The following is a 26,793-nucleotide window of genomic DNA, read 5'->3' as shown; positions in this document are numbered from 1 at the left end:
TTTACAGATGTTTACATTTTTCCGGTCACTCTTCATATATAAATATAATATAAATACAGTAGATCAACATACATTTGTCAACTGTCAATAACTTTTGCATGTTTGTCATCTTTTGTTTAGTCAGTTTTATTCATTCCTTTAATATGTCTTGGTGTATTAATCAATTGAAGGCAATGTTGCAATTCAATGATCAGGACTGCTTTAATGCAATATTGGATTTTTTAAATAGTGTTTGGATCAATGTGAGGAAAGTACCTCCATTTGTCAGGTATTTCATTTCATAAGTATATCATGATATAATGCATATTGATATCACAATATAAAATTACTAGTGCTGAAAGAAAGGCTTGATTAATCAATTAATTGATGAACAGAAAATGAATCAGCAACTATTTTGATTTGTGACTAATTGTTTCAGTCCTTTTTCAAGCTGAAACGGCAAATATTTCCTGCCGCTTTTCTTTCTTCTGTGATTGTAACATTTATATTTTTGGGTCTTTCTTGGACTGTTTGGGACAAAACATGCGATATGAAGACATCACTTTAGGCTCTGGGAACTTGAGACGGACATTTTATAGACTTAACATATCGTCAGACTAATTGAAAATAAATATTAGAGCTGCAACGATTAATCGAATAGTTAGTAAGTTATTTTTCATGTAACTAGAATTATCGAATTACAAGTTGCAGTTTACATCCATGTCTGTAACAAAATGTCATCACTTCATCATTTTATCCTGTGAGACATTTGCGTGAAATTGTCATAATTAGCCTATTAATTCTTGAGTTATGGCTGGAAATGTGTTTTGTGAGGTCACAGTGACCTTTAATCACTAAAATCTAATCAGTTCATCCTTTCTAATCTAATCCTCCCTCCACCAAATCTGAAGAAATTCCCTCAAGCGATATTGTGTACATATGGACGGACAACCCAAAAGCACGACTGTCGCAGGCATGGAGGCCTAAAAATCAATGATTTGATGGTTCTAGCTTCTCAAAAGTGAGAATTTGCTGCTTTTGTCTTGTCTTAACATTATAGTAAATTGAATATGTTTGAGTTTTGAACTGTTAAACAGACAAATTTAAGAAATTACAAAGGTCAGTTTTTACAGTTTTCTGATTTAATGATTCATTGAGAAAATCGGCAGAATAATATGTGATTATTGGTAAAAAAAATTGCTAGTTGCATCCCCTAAAAATGACAAAAGTACTGTAAACTGTGACAGAATAACCTGAGTTTAGCTGCCTGTCCACAGAATTGTAGCTATACAGTCAGGTCATTAACTTGCCAATTTGTGTAACCGTTGACATGCAAGACATCTATACGATGTGAAGGTATTTGTTCCGGTATTGTGTTTCACATTTTAGCCACGTAAACAACATTTATAAGCTTATTTATAAGATAATCAAAAAATGATGAGCAACTAGTTGGTAAGGATGTCAATTTTCAAACAACCCTGGGAGCACGCTTTACTGCAATCTTTGCTGCAGGTCTCAGAGGATCTAATTACAGCTGTGCCAGCAAACCCACCACCCCACCCACAACACACACACTGGACTGCTTACTCCTCCTCTCCGGGGGGCCGTTAACATCCTGAAATCCTCCAGACCTCCTGCTTGCTCCTGGCCTCTCCATGACATTAGTCAAGCGTTCGGGACCGGCTTTTTTCTGTCCGAGTTAAGCCCGAGTGTGACAACCCCGATCGTGACTCATAAAAACCACAGCGAGCACGTCTGTGCTTTGTTGTTGATTAACTTAAATATTAGAGAGGAGGTGAGGCGTCAACGGTCCCCCTCTGGCTACATATAGCTTCATGCAGAATATTTATTTAATCTCGAAAACACATAAATAATAATAAATAACTAATGACTTCTATAATTACTGTTATTTGAGAAGAACCAGCCTATGTGACCATTTGCCACAAAGACTCTGGTAATGAGGAGGCAGGCGTTGTGATTGAATCGCTATCTTTCTGATTTGTCTCTGATATTGTCAAAGAGGAAATGTCAGCAGCTATAAACATTATAGCCTTTTAAGTTCATAAAAACTGTGTATGTGTGTGTGTGTGTGTGTGTGTGTGTCGATTTAAAGAAGGAGCACACGCAAACCTGCACGGCATATAAAATGAAGCCGAGCTGAGTTAAGGCTGCATTTACTTATCATTCCGGGTGCTTAGCAACATAATTACACTGCCCACCTTTGTTTTCAGAAACATAGCTGGTAAAAGCAATGCGCTCAAACACATTTCTTAACAGCAGGTCCAGTCTGCCAGGCAGGCAAGGTATTATTTGATAGCATAGAAATAGAATCGGAAGTGGAATGGACATTGAACTGTTTCTGTGGTCATTTGATGGGTACAAAAGAAACAGAGTGCTCCAAGGATGACATATTTTTGAAGGCCAACCAGGAAGTTAGCATCGCCTTGGTTTCCTCGACAAAAAGCCAGTGGAATTTTTCCACTGGGTTTTGGATTATTGTAGAAAATAAGCTCTGTGGCAAACACACGATTATGATACTTACAAGTTTCGTTCAGCAAGATAATCACCACAAATGAACACCACTTTTATGATTTTTGAAGAGTAAATGCAATCGCTGCTGCCCGGTTATTAACAAGGTCCAAGAAACAACACCACATCACCCTTATCTTTGCATCCTAACAGTGGCTGACTCATTTCAGGATAAACTTTAAAAACAAAAAAGATACTGGTATCATATGAAACTAGAAAAACCTAAGGAATCCATTAGTACCAACCATGTCATACTAGCTTGTCATAAAGGAGGTTAAATAACGCTTTAAACTTGCGCTAAATTTTGGCGAGGAAAAACTGTCAGGGCCATTTTCAAAGGGGTCCCTTGACCTCTGACCTCCAACATATGTGAATGAAAATGGGTTCTCTGGGTACCCACGAGTCTCCCCTTTACAGACATGCCCACTTTATGATAATCACATGCAGTTTTCGGGCAAGTCATAGTCAAGTCAGCACACTGACACACTGACAGCTGTTGTTGCCTGTTGGGCTTGCGTTTTCCATGTTACGATTTCAGCATATTTTTTTATGCTAAATGCAGTACCTGTGAGGGTTACTGGAAAATATCTGTCATTGTTTTGTGTTGTTAATTGATTTTCAATAATAAATATATCCGTATATTTGCATATAGCAAGAATAATTGCCCACTCCCATGTTATTAAGAGTATTAAATACTTGACAAATCTCCCGTTAAGGTACATTTTGAACAGATACAAAAAGTGTGATTAATTTGCGATTAATCGTGATTAACTATTTTAATCGATTGACAGCCCTAATGTGTATCCATATACAGTATGTCTGTCTTTATGAAGCACTTTGGTGCAAAACCTGTTTGCTACTCTTAGTTATTATAACCATAGAACCATAACCATATAATTAGTATAGTAGAATAGTATATAGTCATTTACATGATCTTCATATGTAATGTCTCCCCCATAATGGATGTAAAAGGGGGGAAAAAGGTAAACCAAAATTTGGTCACAAAAAAATATAAATTTCATCATTATTATTAAATATATATCTTGATAATTATCGACAATGATCACATTAAAAGGAACATATCATGATAACATTTTTGTCCATATCGTCCAGCCTTGGCTTGAACGTTGTTTAGCTGACTCAGCAAACGCTGCTGGTCATTCCTCAAAGACTGACGTGTGATTGGTTAGAAGTAGCTTTGTTTTCTGTGATGTGATAAGTTGTCAATCAACTTAACTTATCAAAAGTATATTGAAGTTTCTCATTTCTAATCAAGAACATGTTTATATGGTGATCAGTGTTCACATCACCCACCCTTACTGGCAGAATTACAAGTCTGATCTTTTAGCAATTAAAAAATTGTCAGTTGTTAATTAGCTTTTGGATTTATAAACTCAGATATAAAACATTAATTCCACAGCTGATGTAAGGAGGGTTTATTTTTAGAGCTGTTTCAGGTGATCGGCCACGCTCTCCTCTGCAGCACAGATGACCACTGGGCTTCTCTCCAAAAACCTCCATTACCACATTAACACACACTCACTTTCACACAAAACGCCCGTCCAAATCATTATCGTAGTACAGAGTCTCAGAGAAAAAAGTGAATGAAATGCCAATGGGGTGAATGTAATTTGCGAATCAATTTGCATTAGGGGCGTTCTTGGATCGTACTGGACGCACCTGATGTGGTTAATGATGAGGCTGGAGGCGGGGATGAAGAAGTCGTCCACCCTGTCGAAGCGTCTGCCGATCGGCTGTGTGTGAACGGTGTGGTGGGAGATTCTTCCACTGGCCTGATTGATCACCTGGTGAACACCAACGAAGAAAGAGGTGGGTGTTAAACATGAGCATGATGAATAAACTCAGTTTCTGCTCGTTTAAGTCTGTAACTCAGGGAGTAATACTTGTAATTGATGTTTTCTTTTTCATGTAAATTAAGAGTTTCATTCCATAAAAACAGTGAAATAAAACTCAAAGAAGACAATCAGTATGTTGCTATCATGTTTATCTTTGCTTGGGCTCATAAAGACATGAGCCTTCAGCCTCTTCTCTTATTGCTGAGATGTTGGAGCTTCACAGTGGGAGGTGATGTGCGCCGTTGTCACTGGTGTCTAAACAATACTTGTGCATGCATGGAAGCGTGCAGACATGTGCCTGTGTGTAGGCAGCGTTTGCTTTGATTGTGCCACAATGCACAAAGCAAATTGCCACAGACCAAACCCCGCATTATGAATTTCAAGCAAGTAAAAACTGCTGAACACTCGAGCCGAATCAAGACGACTCTCAGAGGGAACAAAAGATACTTTTTAAAATAAATTCCCATTTCATTACATTGGGCCTCATGCAAGAACATTTCGTATTCTTATTTTAACTTTACTTTTTTTCGTACTGTGGGCTCTTACGTGTGAGCCACGTCAGATTCAGTAAACGCTCCTAACTTCAGATAATGGTGTAAATGACCTGCATAATCATGATGAATGCCACCTGTACATAAATGTGCATGCGTTCATAGCAAAGTAGCATAATTAACGCCCCAATGATACCATAAAAGGCTACACGTCATGCCCCATTCATCTGTCTCTGCCACTATATCAGGACGCTGTCTAAAGACACACTCTCTTCCAAGAGCCCGACGCATATCCAAAAGAAGTAAGTCAGCCATGACGTGCCTGCCTCAGTTTGAGATGTTCATATTGATATTGGTAGTGGCTGGTAGTAGTCTATGAAAACAGAAGGTAAAGGAGTTGAGCACAACGCTTAAAAGATAACAGCCTCTGTTCACCAAACAAACAAAGGAGGCCAACACAGCACCAGAGGCTTCATTTAGTGGCGTACATCCTAACGAAACACAAAAAGCCCTTCGCCTATGGCGGGATTGTAATAGAGGCGATGGATGAAAGGCAGCAGTGGCTGAAACGTTTTTTAAGGATCATAAAAGTAAGACCGAAATTATGTCTTCTATTTGGCAATGTGCAACTTGGTGCTATGAGTAGCTCTCAGCCACTTTCATCTTGACAAATTAGCTCTCAAAGGATAAAAGGTTTGAGGCCCCTGGTCTAGAGCTACACCAATAAATTGGCCATGCCGACATTAGCTTATTTCAGATTCCGTAGATTCTTCTTTATTTACCTCAGTGCCAGACAGAAAGCAGCCTTAATTTCTAATTTCCCCTGTTCCCCAGTTAAATCAAACCCAAAACTTCCTCCATGTTTAGCTGTTTTCTTGTTAATTCAGTATAATGCCCATTTCCACAGCAAAAATTCAATCACTAAAGCAAGAGTCATGGCAGGTGTTCCACTTTGCCTTTTTCCAGCGAAAGATATTAATATACCATGAATGAAACTCAGCAATTTTCACATTAAACATCTTGCGCTTTTCCCTTTACAGGTGGGCTTTAAAAACAGTAGCGTAACATCGTTCACGAGTACGGCAAAGAAGAAAGTATGAAAACATTATTTCTGTTAAAAAAAGAGCAACTCAGAGCAGCAGAGTGGAGAGTAGATTATGACTCTGTTTCACTGATGGAAAAGTACATTACACTACATTTAAAATGTAAGCTGTTGCAGTAGGCTACAGGTAATTCCCCCCCCTCAGTGTGTTTTTTTAACCAGACTTTATTTGTTCATACTGGCCGTGGCAGCGCTGGATTTACCGGCCCATCTATGTTCCTCACCTATGGTCTTGAGCTTTGGGTAGTGACCTGAAGTATGAGATCATGGATGAAAGCGGCTTCCACCGTAGGGTGGCTGGGCTCAGCCTTAGAGATAGAGTGAGGAGCTCAGACAGCTGGAGGGAGCTCGGAGTGGAGCCGCTGCTCCTTGGTGTCAAAAGGGGCCAGATGCCTCCTGGATGCCTCTCTTTAGAGGTTTTCCGGGCATGTCCGACTGGTAAGAGGCCCCGGGGTAGACCCAGAATACGCTGGAGAGATTATATATCTCGTCAGGCCTGTGAGCGCCTCGGGGTTCCCCAGGAAGAGCTGGAAAACGTTGCTGGGGAGAGGGATGCCTAGAATACTCTGCTAAGCCTGCTGCCCCCGTGACCCAGCCCCAGATAAGCAGTAGAGAGAATCCATGGCCATGGGCATCACTATTATTTGAATAATGACTTTTATATGAGAATTTATGTCTGAGTACATGTCAGTCGATGAGTAATGCCATACACAAAACCCAAAATATCATGGTCACAAATCTTTGAAAGACAATCAAAAGATGAAATACTTAAGTAATGGTTTGTTATCGGCTGATATCTTATTATCACAGACTATCGATGTGACCAATCAGCACTTTACCCTCATAGTTATTATTTCAAATCCTAGGTCCTGGACTTCTGAGCCAAAACAATTGAAATTATGTCACTGTCCAAATACATACACACTGCACATTAAGTGACTATTAATTGCCCCTCATCAAGCAGGACAAACAAATCAACAACTGGATATCCCAGAGAGGCTGCAGTGATTAATGCCACATTCATGTCATATTGGAAAAAAAGGGGAACAGCAGGACGTTTAATTAGTTGTAATGCTCTGCCAATACAGTGATTGTAAGGTTATTTACAATATATACCCGACGTGTGTTGCTATGAAAAAGATCTTTGTTTGTTGTATGTAGAATAAAGACTGTGTCAATACAACTTTATGACCTTTTGCACTCGCCTTTGTTGACAAACCTTTGCAAGTTTTGATGCTCTATGATTGATATTAGAGTCTATATGAACAAAAATGAACGCTTGGTATTTATTGTGATCAACACAAAGAGGCTGATGTGAAATGTTTATATATTTATGGTAATATGATCCAATTGCTTAAATAATCAGTAACTATTTGTAATTTTCAAGCAAAAATGCCAATCATTTGCTGGTACAAGCGTCTTAAATGTGAGTATTTTCTGCTTTTATCATTTTTATATCTTTGTAGACAGAATTTATTTGTTGGTTGGAGAAAACAAAAGCAATTTGAAGACATCACTTTGGCCTCAGGGAAATTGTGACGGGCATTTTATTTATTAATCAAAAAAACAATGCACAGAATAATCATTAAGACATTAAAGCTGGAGTGCAGAACTTTTGTCTCCCCCCTCTGGCAGTGAGAGCAATTACACACTGTTGACGCCGGCTTAAGACGTATGCCTGCAGGTGAGCTCCCCACATCTCCCCCCGCCCCGAGGAGTGTTTGTCTTCCTTTCTTGACTTTGATCCTTCCTCTGAACGCAGAGTTTCTTTTTTTTTTATCATGAGCATCAACTCATGAAACGCTTCCTACTCCTAGCTGCTGCTCTGTCGCTATGTTTTCTACCCCCCTTTAGCTCTGGCTGGTTGACGTAGAACGCATCACCGGTGTGCCAGCACGGGAAAGTCGCCACAGACACCAGACAAACTCCGGTATACTATGAAATACAGAGAGCTTTCCCTAGCGGCAATGGTCTAAAAACGCGTGGTGGAAAACGCCAGCCGTGCCGCTTTCATCCTTTCATCCCAAGGTGCGTGGGAGGTTGCGCTCCTGTCGCGCCTGCAAGCAACCAAAACCTGTGCGCTGCAATGACGATGGTGAGTTTGCGGTAATTTAGCAGTAAAAGCCTCGTTGACTAAACTAAACTCAGTCAAAACAAAGATGAATTGATTTCCAGCACCGTAAATCCCTCACAGTAACTTTACTGCTCCATTTCTGTGTGTCAAGTTGGCTGACCTTTCAACCGGATGTTGTGACGTCATCGGACGGAAAGGGTGAAGCAAGTAAAATAGTCCGTGGGACAGACGATAAAGCTCTGGGTAGCCCTGCACTGAAATGATTAATTTCTCCTCCATATATTTACCGTAGACTGATATTTATGGGAGACAGAAAAGATATCTGCTCTTCAATCAGCATTGCATGAACTTGTTTGGCAAGAGCTTGAATGTAACAGACGTTCATTTCTATGTTAAGTCACGCATTCCAGCTTTAAGAGGACACAAACACGTACACTGGCACTTTGCTAACCTTGGATCGAATCCTGATAATGAATGTCTGCATATCTGTGCTTGAATGTCTCATTATCTGCCTTTTTACCATTTCACAAGGATAAAACTCTGCAGAGGAATAAACAGTAAGTCGTGGACTCACCTGGAGCGTAGGGAAGTTCTTCTCCACGTCCCCCCAGCTGAGCAGCCAAACCTGGTCGTGGGTTTCGTCATAGTGAAGCTTCACAGGATACGGGTCGGTGCTGACCGTCTAAAGGGGGGGTTGGGACACACACAATCAAATCAAACCTAACCGAGCCTTTAAAGACAGCACAGGGCTACAGAATAACAATTCAAGGCAATCTAGACTTTGCTTTTGAAGAGATCCGTCTTTGATGTGTGGTGGTAATGCTTTTGAAAAGTTTTCCTGCAGACTAATGCATCAGGGGTTGACAGGAGCAAGTCTTCTTTTAACAAGGCAGAGCGGAGGTGTGCTTTTTATGTATAAGGTGTTTTTTGGTGTTGAGCTGCATTTCAAATCAAGTGGTGGCAGACACAATTGCTTTACCACACCGGAGTAATTGCTTTCAGTCTTTATCCGTTCCTTGACACACGGCGGCAATATTCCAAGTCAGAACAATAGATGAGTCGCATGTGACAGAAAAGCGCTCCACATGCATTATGTCCACCTGAGTGCAGATAGACAGCCGGCTCAAAGGGAATAGGGAAAGCACAGGGGAGAAGAAAGCATGCGGTAGCTACAGCCTCAACAGCAGCGAGAAAAAGCAATCATATTACCACAATCCCCTTTGACTGCAGTTTATTTCTATATTATTTGTTTTGCTATTGTTTACCTAGGCAAAATATATATATTGTATCACTGAGAGAGCAAACAGCTCCTGAGAGGGTTATTGCACCTAAAATGAGAATATCTGTTGAATCCTAACTAATCTGTGAGCATGTTGTCATCTGAGGAAACAGGTGTTTGTGTTGTTCTTCTTCTCTTGACTAACAACTTCTTTCTGGCTGAGGAAGATTACCAAGAATCCACCGCCAATATGTTCGTGTAACTTTAGCGCAGACAGCGGATCTGTCTGAGATGAAGCGCGGTAAAAAACAAAACATTACATTTATTTGTGTGCACGTTGCAATTAATTGTGTTAAAATGACTTCACCGAGCATTTAATTGGTTACAAATTTCAAAAATGCAATCTGCTTTTGCGTGCATCAGTCATATTAATAATTCAATGAGAAAATGGTGAGCAGCGAAACCTAGAAGTGGAAAGCAAGAACTCGTGTCTCTCTTACTATTCGAGACGAGAGGTGGGCTCAGGTGGTTAATTAACAACTGCTAATATAATGCGATGAAGCTAAACCTCCAGGCGACTGAATAATGAGCTTGTGACAGTCTCTGGGACACCAACCTGCTTACTGGCAGGTCCCTGAGAGGCTCGTGAGCTGTAAACAGCCATCACGGTGTCAAAAACATCTGCAGGGATCTGAGCAACCCCGGATTAGCCCGACACACCCAAAAACCCACTGACACCGATGATTTAACTCAACGCTGCTCACTAGAAATGTGCTGAACGTTGTCATGTGCTACTTTCTGAGCCTCCCTCGCAAAAAATAAAATTCCCTGAGGAAGATAAATGGTGCTCCAAGGTGGCAGAGTGTTTGAGGAATTGCCTCTTACACCATCAGTGAGGAAAACTGCAGTTGCCACGTTACAATATCTATGAAGGGGGCTGCCAGGTTACGGTATCTGCGAAGAGGTTGGTCTCGGGGTTACTTGGTCACCACATCGATGTGGCGCTTAAGTGTAGGTCTTGACTGTAGCAGTATGTATGGTCAGGGTTCAGCGGGTGAACTAAAGGTGAGAAAATGATCTTAAAGCTGGAAAAGCAGCACTTTAGATGGTCGGTGCAAGTGGATCAGAGCATTGGGTGACGCACTCTTAAAGGGATAGTTCAGGTGTTTTGAAGTGGGGTTGTATGAGGTACTTATCCATAGTCAGTGTATTACCTACAGTAGATGACACGACCCCAGCTTTGAGAAACAGACTGGAGTACCGGCACCAGAGCAAAGCAATACAGTGTCTTGGACGGGGACGGCAGAAAAACTTATTTTAGCCACCTAAAAGAAAGGCTCACCTAAAAAAAATCAATATCAGTTTAAATGTACGCTATATTTATAATATTTTCACCAGTTTACGTTTCCGTCAGACAGCTATACAGTCTATGTTTCTGGCGGGGAACTGAAGCCGTTATCTATGCTCTCACCAAAGCCACCAGACTCCATTGAAAAAAAACAGTAATTTTACCTCGCAGAACAGGGGATTTGCTGGTCTACTGTTGCCTCGATCGGTTAGTTTGCGATATTGTGCGATTTTAATGTTTTCAAGGGTTAGTTTGGATCCACCAAATAAAAATTCACTATTGGACGGACCAGGGACGGTGTGTCAATATAGACTTGTTACATGCATAGTGTCCTTTCAAATAAACTTCTGTTTTCACAAGAAGTAAGGTTTAGGCTAAACAACCACTTAGGTAGGGTTAGGAAACGGTGGTGGTTGGCGTTAACTTCAACGACTAGCGACTCACAGAACACACAGGACTGACGATACTGAGTCGCGTGACTAAAGACGCACGGGACACAAAAAACGGTGTCCTGGTTGAAAGTCTTGGGTTTGTTTAACCCATCCATGGACTCTCATGCTATTAATACTACGTCACTTGCTCCGAGGGGTTTACATTGGAGTTAGTTGAAAGTCCGGTATGTCACATACTGTTGCTAAAGGGTACCTCCGTACGTAGTTTTCCAATGCCGAGGGGTACTGACCAAACGGCGGTATTTGATGAGTTGGGAGTGAGAACAGGTTGACATCTACTGTAGGTAATACACGTACTATGGATAAGTACCTTATACAACCCCACTTCAAAAAACCTGAACTATCCCTTTAAGGCTTTGGACAAGTGGGGATCCTAAAACACATTGTCATGTTGAACCAGATGAGACAAAGTCTTGTAATCTGTTGTCAAACTAGGGTTGGGGATTGATAGCACTTCATTGAATCTGTATTCTTTCTAATTATTGTATTAAATCTAAAAAGGTTTTAGCTTTTGACATGTGCAGGTAACTAATATTATACATAATTAAAACTAAAATGATTAACTGAGCTATTTAATCAGCTGTTGTTGGCTGAGAAAGCAGAAACAGTTTTGAGTGACAGCCTGATTAATGTTCACAACCTGCAGCTTCAACCTGAATATGAGATGAGCAGCTGACACACTGGAATAACAGGTGTAGCCTGCATACTTTGACACTTTATTTATGATAAACTACCTGATCCAAATACTGGAGGTCTTGATTCATTCAGAACTAGTATGATATTTGTCTTTTAAACTGGCAAAACCTAGGCTACAAATTTGAATCCTGCTGAATCTTTTTTGTTTTGTTTTTTAGATTACTTGTTTTGTGTAGAGACAGAGACTGGAAATGGGGGAAGAGAGAGTGGTATGATGTGCAATAAAGGTCCCAAAGCTGGAATTGAGCTCTGATCAGCTATAAATAGAATTTAAAATGTAAGTTTACATCGTTGTGTACATTATTAACATAATGAAGTGTCCTTTCGGAGTCAACTGCCAGTCAAACATGTCTTGCATTCGGCCTCCTGCCGAATGTCTGAAGCTCACCAGGGCCAGTATGAGCAGCACACCACAGCACTCACTCTTGTGTATTAGTATCCTACTAAATTATTACTCAAGTAGAATATTTTAAGTGCAGGCATATCTAATGCGCAAGCTGTCTCCAGAAAGGATAAAGTTCCCCATGCACTTTGGGTAAAAGTTGGAGCAAGTAGTCCAGCGCTCTCAAACAATTGAGTTTCTGGATGAAGGACGATGTATTGTATCAAACTGAATCCTGAGTCAAAGGGGCCGATTTAATGAAAAAAACGAGTCCTTCATTCAACAAAATCAATCACAGAAAATACCCATATAGTAATGATTTATCGAAGGTTGTTGTGAAACATGTTGTGTTCAATCAATGTGGGAACATTTGGAGGAAGAGAAGGGGGAAAAATATGCTTGCCTGCTGCAACCTTGAGGGTTTTTTGGCACAGATGGAGGCACAGATGATTTTACAAAGCAGGAAGGATTATTTCTTTCTAGGGCTGTCAAAGGTAACGCACATTTGTTTTAACGCCACTAATTTCATTAACCCAGTAACGCAACTTGCAATTTTTACGTTGTAGCGGGCTCAGTTTTAAAGCTAGAGTGAAAACCTAAGGAATCCTATGGTACCAACCATGTCATACCATACCAGCTTGTCGCGAAGAAGGCTAAATAACGCTCCAAACTTACACTAAATTTTGGCGAGGACAAACTGGTATGCCCATATTCAAAGGGATCCCTTGACCTCTGATCTCAAGATATGTTAATGAAAATGGGTTATATGGGTACCCACGAGTCTCCCCTTTACAGACATGCCCACTTTATGATAATCACATTCAGTTTGGGGCATGTCATAGTCAAGTCAGCACACTGACACACTGACAGCTGATGTTGCCTGTTGTGTTTGAGTTCGCCATGGTATGATTTGAGCATATTTTTAATGCTAAATGCAGTACCTGTGAGGGTTTCTGGACAATATTTGTCATTGTTTTGTGTTGTTAATTGTTTTTCAATAATAAATATATACATACATTTGCATAAAGCAGCATATTACCTACAAATACTTGACAAATCTCCCTTTAAGGTACATTTTAAACAGCTAAAAAAATGTGCGATTAAATATTTTAATCTATCGACAGCCCTAATTATTTAGTTCCCCCCCTTCTTTGTGCAAAATTGTTAACTCCTCCCACACCATACATTGTTTTTTGAATTGACATGAACACGGGTTTCCAATTTATCCTGAGAACTACCTGGACAGCCTTCTGAGACTGGATGTCAACTATGAGCACTCGATCCAAGGTTGGCTGTGTCACATAAATAAACTTGTCCTTGATGTTGACCGCTGATGACCACACACACCTCTGAACCTCCTCTCCTGGTGAGGTGGGGCACACCTCCTCCTGGAAAAGAAAACAACAACACAAAAGCACAGACACACATTCTCAGTCAAGTAATTGTTTTTCATATCACAGGGACATACGTCTCATTAAAAAACAATTATCTTCATCCAGTCGTTATTCTGTGTTGTTTACTACTTGCAGCCTTATCTGCTGTGCTGATGTGAGTCGTGTTATCTTGGCAACTTAGATAAATGAGCTTTGCGAGGTCTTGAAAAATCTCTGTAATCGCTCCCATTTGTCCATACATAATCCACAGTACAAAGCCTGCAGACGATCTGCGGCGGTTCAGCTTTCAGTTCTGGCAGCTCTCGCCTTCCTGGCCGACGGGAACCGGCCTTCTGTCTCTGGAGCTTGCCTCCCCTTCCTTCCCCGCCGGCCCTCCAAGCCTCCAGGCTCTGCTCAGTCGTCTGTTCCAGACTCTGTGGGACGATTTAGGGAGCTGTTGGCCAGCAAGGATGAATGAAGGGCTCCGGCATGGAGGGATGAACTCTTTCTCCCATATTTACAACCGCGGAGTCGGTCCATGACAGGTGCCTTCCCACGGGCCAACTTCTCTCAGTTAGAAGGGCATTAGGTAATGTATGAACTCTATCAGGGTTGAGGGGGAGCAGCAGCATCACTGACAGAATTTATCTCATCTCTAATGTAGTTCAGCCCCCCACTCATCCTGTCCTCTGTATTTCATTTGGAGAAAAGCAGGTTAATTTGGGCAGACATGCAACAATATCATCGAGCGGAGAGGTCGTTTCCTGCAGAATGCTAAAACAATGACAGTGCTTTTGGCATTTTTGGCTTCAAAACAAGGTTTTTTCAATTCTTTGTAGCTTTCAGTGTCCAGTTGTAGCACCATCTGTTCGTGCTTTTCATCTAAAACAGGTTGGGAAAGGCAGTTTTTAACACTGCACTTGGTGAAGTAATCGTTGAGTCATTGGTATTGAACTCTGTGAAACCCCTGCAGTCCCACACTGTGGTCATTGTGCGCTACTTGGCTGTAAATATCTTACTTATTGCACCTTTAAGAGGTGAGAAATCGAACATCTGATGCCCAGCTGAGGGTGTGAACGGAGGCGGCTGTAATCCTCCCTGTGTATGTGTGTTGCATATGTCTGTATGTGTGTGGGTGAACAGCATGTATGTGATTTATGTATTAACTGACAGCCTCTAAAGACTGGTGTTTTTCCCTTTATTATGGAAATGCCTTACAGATACAGCACAGTGTGTATGTTTCATGTATTCACTAAAATCCCTTACTGCGTATTATGCACCACTGGAACTGTGCCAGGAACAATACAATACTGTATCCTCTGAACAGAAACTGTGAAAAAATACTACTGCAAAACATTTCTTAAAAGGATTTCTACCATTTGCACTTGTGAATACGGAAGATGACATTTAAAGAGCCATGTTGAGAAATACGAGGGTTCTGATATTCCCCAGTTCAGCCACGGGATGATTTGTAGTGTTAATATATTTGTGACACAACATCAGCAGCATCATCTGTGGGGAGGAAAACGGCAGAAAACTGCAACGGCAACATCCAAAGTGTCATTCGGAGGGAGTTTAAAAGAGCAATACAGTTTATTCTCTCAAGGTGTTTCTCTGAGGTCTCAATCCAAACTGCTATAAACTTGAAGTGTGATGGGATGTTGATTTCAGAATATTTCAAAATGTTATGCACTTTTTCAAATGGTAGATAACTCAATTTGAATTTAAGCGTTTAGACGTAGTTAGAGGATAAACACCTTGAGATGCACCATCTCGTTTTCAAGGGGGGTCCTCAGGCACAAAACATGGAAGTTAACATTTAAGCACACAAATAATAATAACGATAATAAATGAATCGTTAGATTTGCAACAATTAATCGACCAATCAATTAGTTGGTAACAGCAAGATGGCCGCTACTGCATGAATGTGTGTTGCATGCTTCATTTGCATCACTAGTTAACTTCATCCAGGGCCTATAATCTCTATATAATTAGTGTTCAGACCAACAGTTTGGGTTGCATTGTCTTAATTTGGTAATCTGGAGCTGTAGTAGTACCACAAAGTCTCTCTTCAAGCAACTGTGGATGCCCTATAGCAGATCAAATCTGGAATACTTGGATGAGAGGGAATCTGGAGGTGGTTTTCACCCGCTGGCGTGCACCCTCGTTGAGCTGGGGAGGATGGGCCAACTTTGAATGTTGTGTTTACAGACCACAACTGACAAATCCTACTCATTGTGCCTTTAACTAACGAAAGAACCATTTAACAACCCAACAGGACTCGATGCTGTGGCAGCGAGACAAACATGCACGCTCCTTCTCAGCTTCTTCTCAGCTGCGGAGGGAAGAAAATTAAAGATACTTCGTGGACTGACTTTACTATAATTGGACATCACAGAGTTTCTCCGCTGCATCACAGTAAAAGACTCTTTATGGTATTTAAGGATAATGGATTGGCTGCACGATTACCATAAACAAATCAATCAATGCTCCTCCGTGATGGAGAAAACGTGAGCTCCAACGCTGGAAAACGGCCTCATGTGTTCACACAGCAATCCCCCGATGACAGCACGGGAACCGGCATCACAGCGCTCGCAGTGATTGATATCCTAATACAAACACAGCTCTCAGAGGAACGCTTGGCTGATTGTTGTGCATTCATGGCATCGCTTTATGTATAACAGCCATCCAATAAGCGCCGGGGCTCCTGAATGAGAAGCAGCTCAGAGGACAGCGTCCGTTGGAGAACACGTGTAAATCTAACATGTATCTATCAGAAACACGCTTTGAATATTTTGCTGCTTGAAAGCTTTAGTGATAAACGGCGTTTCAGTGGGGGGAGGATGGCCGTAAAGAGTCCGCTGAGAGGTGAGACCCCCTCTGAATGCCAGTGGTCTGTAAAATAACAGGCTCACCACTGTAATGTGGCCGCTGTGTCCACTGGGCATCGTTTTCTGTAGCTAGCCATACTCCAACCACTTTAGAGCTGCACTGATCAATAGTTTTATATTAACAATAGAACTTTACTATGTGTAATATGAAAGAGGTTGCTCGTAATGACGAATCCTCTGAATTCTAAATCTACAGAACATTTTAGCATGTTTCAGATCATTATTTTGGTTTTACGGCCCACAACTTCAGTCTGTTTTTCAGCAAAAAAGCTCTGATAAACCCACTGTACAGCCGGGATATTTCCCTCAGGAGTTAGTGAGGACCAAAACACAAACAGCGTTAAAAGAAGAGTGAACATTGAAATCATAAGGAGACATAAACAAGACGCAAAATGAATGCTAATGTTGCTCCGTGTGTCTGCTGGATGTGTAAATAGGCGACTGTTTGACAACACGTACGCCATAACAACTTTACAATGTGATGTGTCTATATTGTGGATATATCTTTTTGCACCAATCTCCTTCGGTTACGGCTGAAACACACAAAAACATATTTTCATACTATTTTGTATAATTGCATAGCGTCCTGTTTTTGATGGCGGTCTGTTGCTATAATTTTTTTTTTTTTCTATGTTCTAGATATTCTTCGTCGCTGTTCGATGAAAATCATGCATCTTCAAAATGTTAACTTCTCACATCATCGCCGACAACGGAGGACGCACTGAAGAAACTAAGCCGACAGACGCTCACCGATGGCCCCAAACTGTCCCGACGGCCTGGTTTGTCAGGGCCTTAAGTTCTTGATCTTAATTACTTTTATTTGTTTTTGAAAGGTGCTATATAGATAAAGTTATCATTGTTATTATTATAGTAAAAGATGATCTGTGCCATCAGTCAGGCACAAGAGCTCCTACTCACAGCTTCAACTCACACAGATGACTGAGATGGTTCATTTCAGCTCAGAATGAATCACTATAAAATTGAGTCACTGTTAAAAAAAGGCTGAATGCATCTTTTGCACGAGCACTCACCTGCAGAGCCAGCAGCTTCTCACTGGGCTTAATGTGTCGCTGTATCTCGCATGCCACAGGCTGAATGACTTTAATACCGTCTTCATAAAACACGTAGAACATGTTGCCAATGCCGAGACCTGGAGAGAAAGCAAAAACAGCCCCGTTACACACACACAGAGCAGACCTAAAATAGCTTCTGAGACTGCACAGTGTGAACATTTGCAGCGGAAATAAGCCTACAATACTGTTATCTACTCTCAAAGCATCAAATCATTTAATCCCTCTCATCACAGTTCAGTAACCCTATTACAAAAATTCAATTAACTCAGTTTAATGAATGCTATAGTGAAGCAGTCTAGACGTACCTTCTTCTCGCCACAAAATGTTTGCCACTGTGAAGGAGGAAAAAGAGGAAAGTGCGGTTGAAAATCAATGCAACAATCAATGGGGTCCCTTTGTGAGAGCTAACACCCAAACACTAACTCCTATTGAGGCGAAGAGGAAAGCAGGCCGCATGAAAGTTTTATGGAAACTGTCTCTCTGACACCTAGCGCAACAAAGAATCGATAGAGCCCTCTGCTTTGGAAATAATTTGATACCAAACACTGGAAAATGGAGTGCAGTCAACAAACTACAAGTGCTGTAAAACAGTTTATGATTTTTGGATGCTGCAACCAAAGTATGCGGAATGAAATAATTCTAGATCATCATCCATCAATATGAGCTGTATGGATAAGCCGTCTTAGACACCCATGAGTAGTCCACAGGTTTCAAACTCGGATGATTATCATAAGTCATTAGGAGGGATTAGTGTGCTCCTTCTAACCAGTTTCGGCTCCTATAACAGGTAATTTCTCATTAAATTCACTTAGAGGTGACTAATGATGTGAAATGTCGAATGAAAGCCACAAAAACACCCTGAGTGCTTTAATGGCCGGCCTAAAACGCAGACCAGCTGTTGGCTTTCAAAGCAGCCACTGGGCACTCAGAGAGAAAAGATGCCATTACTTAAAATTACACGACTAAAGAGGGATGTGGTAAGGAGAAAATTTAGAGCCATTATAAAGTTATTTCCCATGCAAATTCTGCTACTCAATCATTCTTATCCTCCGCCGCACCGGCAGCACCGCTATCCTCTCACACTGGCTTTTTAACTGTGACCTTCTCTCTCATTGTTCATCTGTCCCCCTGCTTCCACCCCATCTTCCATTTTCAGGCATTTTCAGCCTACAAACCAATCTCCAGCCCAATTCACATCCGATTCTAATCTCGCCTCGATTGCGATGCTCATTCCCGCAGCCTCTCGCTCGGCTGGACAGATGCAGAGAAAGAAAAGGGGGGGAGACAAAGCCAACGAGACACCACTGTGCCGTTAGTCAGCCTTAATCTTTCAAAAGTGCTTTGTCAAGGGTTTCCTGTGCACCCTTGCATACCTTTTAGCTCATTAAAAGTTACACAAAAACAGTGGGATCTATAGATAGAGGGACAAAGAAGGAAGGAAGGGAAGGGAAGGGCAAAAATAAAAACAATACAATTTATTTGAAATGTGCCAAAATGGAGAAAATGGAAAAGAGGAGTTGAGATGAGATCTTGTGTGCCCCGGTCCTTTCCAATAGCCCACAGTATTGATGCTATTCATCACTTGGCAGAAAGACTGTGGCTGTTCTGCGCATAGAAGGGGCCCATACATCAACTTCATCATCCATATAACAAAACAAGCCGGCTGCCACTGTAGGCGGTGAGTTCACTCTTTCTGGCCGTAATAACTGTGTTTCCACTGGGCTCCAAACATTGGGAACGCCACGCTCGCCAGCCAGCCTGGACTCTGCAGTTCCTACCCGTCAGCAAGGTTACATAAATTCAATTTGTTTGTTTACAAGAGCTGCGACAGCGGGCCAAACAGCCCATGGTGCTCACCATAGTGGCGTGGCAGTAGACGGCGGACGCATAATATCGGTAGAGTAATTGGGTCACTGTAGATGCAAATGCAAAATGTAACTCAGGACGACCGCCTTGGGGCTTTCCAGAGATTATCCCAGATGTTTTTTGGAAACTTTGACCCCTGAAGTGTGTTTAAATTCCACTTTAATTTTAATTCAAGCACCACATAAATACTTTATTATCGACAAACTGCAAGTGTTGTAGTCAGTTATAATGAGGAAGCAGAAAAACAATCTTGCAGTCTTCCTCCTTTTTTTCTTCACCTGCACTGATACAAAACAAATCTCCTTTCAGTGCAGTGGCTGATAACATGCAGGGCAGGTACACCACATATCCATTACTGCAGCTTTGCCAACAAGTCTTCAGATGCACCTGCCAACACTCACTTACAGTACATCCAGGCCTGGATTAAGATTCCTCAGGACCCCCTGCTTTGGGTCTTAGCCAGAGCCTGTAAAACTGAAGATCAGCAGAAATTTGTATTTATCAATGGCGTCTCTAATGCGGTCTCCAATTTTGTTCCCTTTTTCTTAAATGTGTTTCCAATTTCTCTCCAAATCTACCACCTCAAATGTCCTCTTTTTAAATTAATTCTCTATAAAGAAAGTGTGTTTTGTTTTTCTAATTAAAATCAGGGATTACTTGACTGACTTTCTTAAAGGCCCTGAAATGTTCTTAATTAGCTTGGTACTATATGAGCAATGGGGAGCTACACTATCACACGGTTTTTGGCAAAAGTTAGAAGAGCTCCAGCTGTTAAACTCTTTAATAAATGATACCTAAGGATGCTTAACTTTGATTTTGGTCCATTAATCATGCATAGATAATGTTATTGAGGAATACTTTGATTTGAAAGAAAGTTTTCAGAGGCTTTAAAGGATAAAGCTGGAAGTACCATATTTTTCTTAGTGTCAAATAATCTCATTAAGATCAACTCCTTGTTGGTTTTGATCTATTCATAGGATGTGTAGATAATAAGAAACATCAAATATCACCAGCCTTATCCTTTCAAAAATGGCTAAATAAATACTTCACAAAGGGACAGCAGAAAACAGTTTAGTACTCGAGATTGGTCTTGGTCTCAAGATCGGTCTCAAGATCACTTTTTGAAGGTCTCTGTCTCATCTCGGAATCGACCGCATTTTTACTCAGTCTTGTCTCGGACGAAGAGGACTCTAGATTGTATTCACTGGTCTGGTTCTTGATTTGATCTCAACCGCCTCAAAGTCTTGGTTTTGTCTTTGGTTCTGTCTTGATACATTCTGGTCTTGGTCATGACTTGGTCTCGGTTTAGGTGGTCTTGACTGGTAGAAAACTTAACATCCAGTGTGAAGAATTCAGAATCATAAGGCATTGTGATACCTTTCTTTGTCTCAACTTTAAAGCACAGTGAGTTTTACAGGGTCAAAGAAAAGGTCATGAAATTGTAACTCTCACATGGCAAAAGGGAATTACAGGGTATATCTTTCTTGCTTAATTTGCAAAATGAACAAATATTGAAGGTTTAAACAGTGGAGGAGAAGTCAGGAAGGGTCATTTTAAATGCTGAAATATTTCATGTCTAATTCAAAGAGTTTTTAACAGCCTCATTGCTTTTAGCAACAATGTGCTGCATATATTTGAGGGGTTAGTGGCCAGTTATCCCTGCGGTAATTTTGCTGACACCTCCTGCTTAAAACCCAAAAAGTTGTGAGGACCCGCTTTCACGGTTTGTATTCATACTGAAAATCAAGATCAAGCGAGCTTTTTCGCTTAAAGACTGAGGGATATCTTCAACAGGAAGTGCCCGGCAGTACCAGTTAAAGTCATGTAGAGTAAGGAAGCTTTCAAAATAACAGGACTGACTGCAGAATTAGAGCTGGAAGCCTGCGGAGGACTGACGGCTGTATCATCTCTTTAGGAGGAAAAGTATTCAAAAGACTTAATCCTTGGAGAAAAATCCATGAGAGTTTCAAAAAAAGTTACTGGAGAGAGTTTGAATCATCAAAACTTGAAGTGTATGTGCTTATCACAAACAAAAACTGCAATGGGAGACATGGAGAGGTAAATATCTATCTGCGCAATGAATATGAACCACCTACAATGCAGCCAATTAGACTGTTGTCAGGCTATAAAATAGGCATAATCAGTCGCTATAAGCCCCATAGATGTGGGTCAATAGGGGCCTACTACACCCATTGGTAGGTTTTATCATCTATTCACATGGTAGATCACTGAAAGAAGGTATAAAAGAACACAACAGCAACCTCTAGCGACCTTAGTAATTATGGAATAATTAAGAGGAAGTCAGGCACTGTACTATAGACAGTGTTAAACTGTTTTACCTAAACCTTAAAGAGTTGTAGTTTTGCTGCTAAACCTAACTGCTTTTTTTTTTACCTAAACTTAAAAAAGTTGTAGTTTTGTTGCCTAAACCTGACTGTTTGTTTTGCCTAAAAGTAAAGAAGCTGTAGTTTTATTGCCTACATCTGACTGTTTTGTTGCCTTACCCTAAAAAAGCCTTTTTATTTGTGTTCAAAACGTGATGTTTCATTCAGTTTCACAACGTGTTGGAACATGTTGCTTTTAAGTTTCACTTTTACAACGTAGTAGGCTCCCAATGACCCACATCTGTGGTGCTTATACTGACTGATAACACCTATTTAATGACCTGATAACAGTGAAATCGTGTGCAGCATGATGGAAAAGGCCAGGTTTCTACTATTTCAGTAAATTAACAATGGCTTTTATTCAGATTTATAACGGCCTTTATAATGGTTTTGCTTACTTATCTCAAAAGATCAGTATTCTTATCATTATTATTATTATTATTAAATCAGTCTTTTTCCGAATGCATCATCAGAAATATTCATAAGCTGCCATGTTGTAACCAGGGCTTAAAGGCGTTTAAACTTTCCACTGGATTTACAATATTCATTAAATAAAGCCTCTAGCATGAAACGCAGTCGACAGGCAGTAGGCTGCTGACACTGAGGATAGCGTCACTGCCTGATTAGAGCTCCTTGTTGCTGACAGCGTGTCCAACTCTGTGTGAAAGCCCACTGTGATGGGGAGGGACACCGCTGATGGAAACATGGACGCTATTTTGGCACGGGCTGATCTTCTCTATTCAGAGGATATGGAGCAGACAGCATGGCGGACCGTGCAGAATAAAACAGCTTTGTGCCGACTTTGGTGTGCAGCCGTAGTTCCCATCTTGTGTGCCATCGAGGCCTGAGAGATTGCAGGGTTTTGTTCCAACCAATCACTCCACCAGCGGATTTCTCTGATTAGATCTCCCTCTCCGCCTGAATATGTGAATTCAAACCGTTTCGTGTTTGCTTGGAACAAAAGCCTACAAACTGTTAAACGTCAAAAATGGTTTAGAAACACTGTAAAGAGAATGAAACAAAGGCAGAGGAGTATGTAGAAAATAGAGTTGGGTAAAGTATAGAGAGCACAGAGCAAACATAGAACAGTCTATACAACAGAAACAATAAAAGGTTGAAAAGGGACAATAATGGGGATTTATTAGGATGAAATGATGTATTGTTGAGGGAGGTAAGAGGGATACTCACCAATAACAGTGATCCAACAATTATTTGCCAAGTTTGGAAACTTCCACACTTCAAACAAGCTGTTCTCCTACACTGTTTGTATCTATGGCTACGAAAAGTAAAAAACCCACAAAATCAATTTCTATGTAATACACGCAATTGTGAACAAGTATAAAGAGTTGCGAAATATGTGTGGGGAGGAGGTCAAGGTGGATGGGTGGGTTTAAAAACACTAGATTTACGCCCAGGAGACCGCTGTTCACCTCCCGTGTGAAACCAGAAGTCAATGATGATTTATTAGTCACGTAACTTCCGTAATTCTGGTGTGGCGTAACCACAATATTTTCCTAAACCTAACTAAGTAGTTTAGTTGCCTAAACCTAACCAAGTTGTTTCCTGTGAAGGTGGAAGTTTATTTTGAAAAAGGAAATTGACACTGGATATTCGTAGGAAAACACAAAGCATTGTATGGGGGCGGCTGTGGCTCAGAGGGTAGAGCAGGTTGTCCACCAATCGGAAGGTTGGTGGTTCGATCCACGGCTGCTCCGGGTCACATGTCGATGTGTCCTTGAGCAAGACACTTAACCCCAAATTGCTGAAGGCATAGCCATCAGTGTGTGAATGAGTATTTAGATTAGATAAATTAGGCACCTTAGTAGCCTCTGCCATCAGTTTGTGAATGGGTGAATACCGACATGTAGTGTAGAGCGCTTTGAGTGGTCGGAAGACTAGAAAAGCGCTGTATAAATGCAAGTCCATTTACCATATGAGAATATGTTACTTCAAAATATATGTCTTAACAAGTCATTAGGTATCATTATTTTTTAAAGAACACTAAATTATGTCAGTAGGATGAAATAGTCCCAAACGTTTTTTTGTTGTTACAGGAAATGTCTCAAAGTTAGTCTCAGTATCTTGAGAAAAGACGAAGCACTGACTCATGACTGAGTGGAGATGTTTTGCAGTGCGGTACTTTTCAGCCCACTAGAGTTTCAAGACTTTCAGATCCTGCTGAGGTATGTAAAGGTCATATATTACTTATGGGCCTCTACAGTGAGTCATGGAGCACTGAGTAAAGAAAACAGAACAAGGAGTAAAGAGTAGATCCTGGAGTCGTGAGTGGAGCGCAGTGCAGAACTGTCCTCGACCTAATGCTCATTACCTCATCTCACTCTCCTCTACACTCTACACTCTATATTATTATGTTACATACACACCTAATTCACAAATTGGGCTATAATGTAGGATATAGTAACCTGAATGTCAGTATTACGGTACATAAAAACATGCTCAGTTGACAAAACAACCAGACTCATTAGGGTGAGGTAAGGTATTTATGGGAGATAAAGTAAACTGGTGTAATAACTGTTTACGTGTCCGCCAGCTGCTTGTTTGAAAGTTAAGAGAAGCTCGTCCTTTCACCACCTCCCTCGGCTTTTTTTCGTTTTGCTTTTTTTCACCTCTTTTTAATTGTATCTAATAATAAACTTTATTTATAAAGTTGCATTAACCTTTACTAACCAGTCAACTGTTAGCCCATTAAAAATGTTTCAGCATCTATGAGTGCTGAGATATCCAATGTAATGTGGGAAGTCATTAATTAGCAAATACAACCACTGAAAAATTCCCTGAATCTCATTAGAGTCTTAATTATTTGCATAAATTATAGGGTAATTGTTACAGCACAAGTATAATACATGTTGTATCCTCTATGCTAATTACTGTTCTAATGAGAACCAATTAAGGATGAAATGGCCATACAGTGAAACCTTAATCTCAGGCAACACACAAACTGCTCAGCACATCACCATCATAATAAGCATAGAATAACTTACTGTTTATTGAGATAATTCATGCACAAAGATAATAACCCCGAGTACAAACTACAAGAGAATCAAGCCGATTTTGAGCCCGATTCCCCCCCTCCAACGACCGTTAGCACAGCCCTGATTTTTTGATGGTTCTAAAGATTATCCTTCCAGATATTCCTGTGGTGTGAGGTATGTTAAGAGTAAATATCAAACATGTTCAATATTTTATGATCGGATATCCTGTTGTGTGTGGGGAACCCCGAGGACAACCGATGATGCAGTCGTGTGGGACAGAACGATAGCCAATTGGGAACCAAGCTGACTGAAGCAGGAAGGACAACAACCGCCGTCATGGCGGACGTTGCTAATGAATGAGCTAATGCAAAACACAAAGCATGAAGTAGTAGTAAGTTGGAGCTCAGAAATGGAGAACCAACTTGCTAATTTATGGCAACAACACAAGTGTTTATTTAACGTGTCTCTGTGACTTCATCCATACATCCTTTTCAGTGCTTTTTAGTCGGGACTTTTGTTGTACATGAATATAATCTGTTAGTCTTCGGTGTTCTGTTTTGGCCAAATACCTCCTCTCATAATAACAGTAATTCTATAGTTATTATAGTTATTATGAGAGTAAGTCTCACAATAACAGTTCAGAGGAGGATATCATCCTCTTAAGTGCCACTTTTCTCTCTGTAACTTCATTTTCTTGCTTCCTGTCTTAAGGCTGGCCCACACTAAAAGATTTTTCAAATCTTAACAGATGTTGAAAATGTGAGAGACCCCACATATAACGAAATGTTACGTTAAATTTTAACAGTTTTGTTTCTATAGTGTGTGAAGAGCAATGATTTGGCCAAAACAGCCCACCGCACACTAACAGACTCCATTCATGAACAACAACAACAACAAGAATCCCGACTCAAAAAATCGGAAATCTCGCAAAATCTCTGGCGATTAAATGTCAAGCTTCAGCTAAAGAGGGCAAAGCAGCATCTATTTGTGCCGGTATATAAACTACACAGTACTCTGAAGGTCCCTGATATGAGGCATGAAGTGCAGCATAACATAGAGACATAAAGTTGAGAGACTGGATCAACAAACGCTCGTTCTTCTGAGGCCCGCAGATCCTCTGACACTGCAGAAATAATTGGCACATAGTGAAGGGCAGATATTTATGCCAGTTTAGCGGCAGACTGTCAGAGATGGATGGTGCTCTGCCTGCTGGTGACAGACTCTGTTAAAGAGATCTCACACTAGTGACTGACTGCTCAGGTTTTCCCAAACAACGAAGCGCTCGGGTAAATTTGAGAGAAAAACAATTCACTTTAGCGCTGCGCCTGTGAGGAGAAGGTTTTGACCTTCAAGCTCCTCGGAGGTGAATTCATCTAAAAAAGATCATTCATGCCTCGCTCATCAGATCATGTTTCTCAGTTCATCTCCTGCTTAATACCTTATTCAGCCCTTTGACAACTGGCTTAGTTATTAGGCTCTGTCTCTTATTCGAGTGTCTGAATGAGAAGCCTAAGGCGGGTCATAAACACAATGATTCCACAGAATGACATCATTACTTTCCAAAAAGTCAGATTTCTAAAACATTTCCAAAGCATAATCGCAATGTGTCATCTGAATCTGTGTCTGGTTCAGATCAGTGGTATTAGATCAAGGGTAGTCTGGCGCCACAACATGCCCACCAGCAACGTTTGTGGGATCAGAGTATGAAACTCTCGGTTGAAAGCGTCTTTTGATTCTGCTACTTAAATACAAAATGCCACCCGTATGAAGACAATTAAAGTCAGTTCTTGTGAACATGGAATACTGATTGCAAAAGCTAGAAAACCAGAAAGATGAATGCTTGAAAACGTATGGGGACAAATATGTTGAAAATCATCTGACGGAAGTAGTTCAAACCTTTGTTTTGGAGGTTATGAGTACATCTGTGTGTTGGGTCTTATGGGATGATGATTACATGCCAATAGTTTATACTGTCCATAATCCTGGGAGCAAGTCAATGTTTAGGTGTTATATTAGGAACGGATGATTTGGGGAGTTGGCTTTAAACTTATGCATTGTTAGACATGATTCATTTTAGATATGTTT

General features: G+C 40.7%; 1 protein-coding gene across 4 annotated transcripts in view; it reads right to left on the bottom strand.

Annotated features, from left to right (window-relative positions):
* Positions 1–26,793, bottom strand: part of fstl5 (follistatin-like 5) — a 213,050-nt gene that overhangs the window by 7,838 nt on the left and 178,419 nt on the right. For 2 of the 4 annotated variants that reach the window (XM_074649144.1, XM_074649145.1), the window contains 5 exons: positions 17,771–17,797; positions 17,424–17,542; positions 13,367–13,516; positions 8,606–8,713; positions 4,189–4,313 (listed from right to left, as the gene is read on the bottom strand). In XM_074649144.1, the coding sequence (XP_074505245.1) occupies positions 4,189–4,313; positions 8,606–8,713; positions 13,367–13,516; positions 17,424–17,542; positions 17,771–17,797 (529 nt within the window). The remainder of the gene's footprint in view (positions 1–4,188; positions 4,314–8,605; positions 8,714–13,366; positions 13,517–17,423; positions 17,543–17,770; positions 17,798–26,793) is intronic. The other 2 variants (XM_074649147.1, XM_074649146.1) reach the window with 1 other exon arrangement.

This window comes from Sebastes fasciatus, chromosome 10 (genome assembly GCF_043250625.1).
Source record: "Sebastes fasciatus isolate fSebFas1 chromosome 10, fSebFas1.pri, whole genome shotgun sequence".
Lineage (NCBI taxonomy): Eukaryota > Metazoa > Chordata > Actinopteri > Perciformes > Sebastidae > Sebastes > Sebastes fasciatus.
Note: the sequence above shows the minus strand (reverse complement) of the source record. Positions and strands in the feature narration are given on the sequence as shown.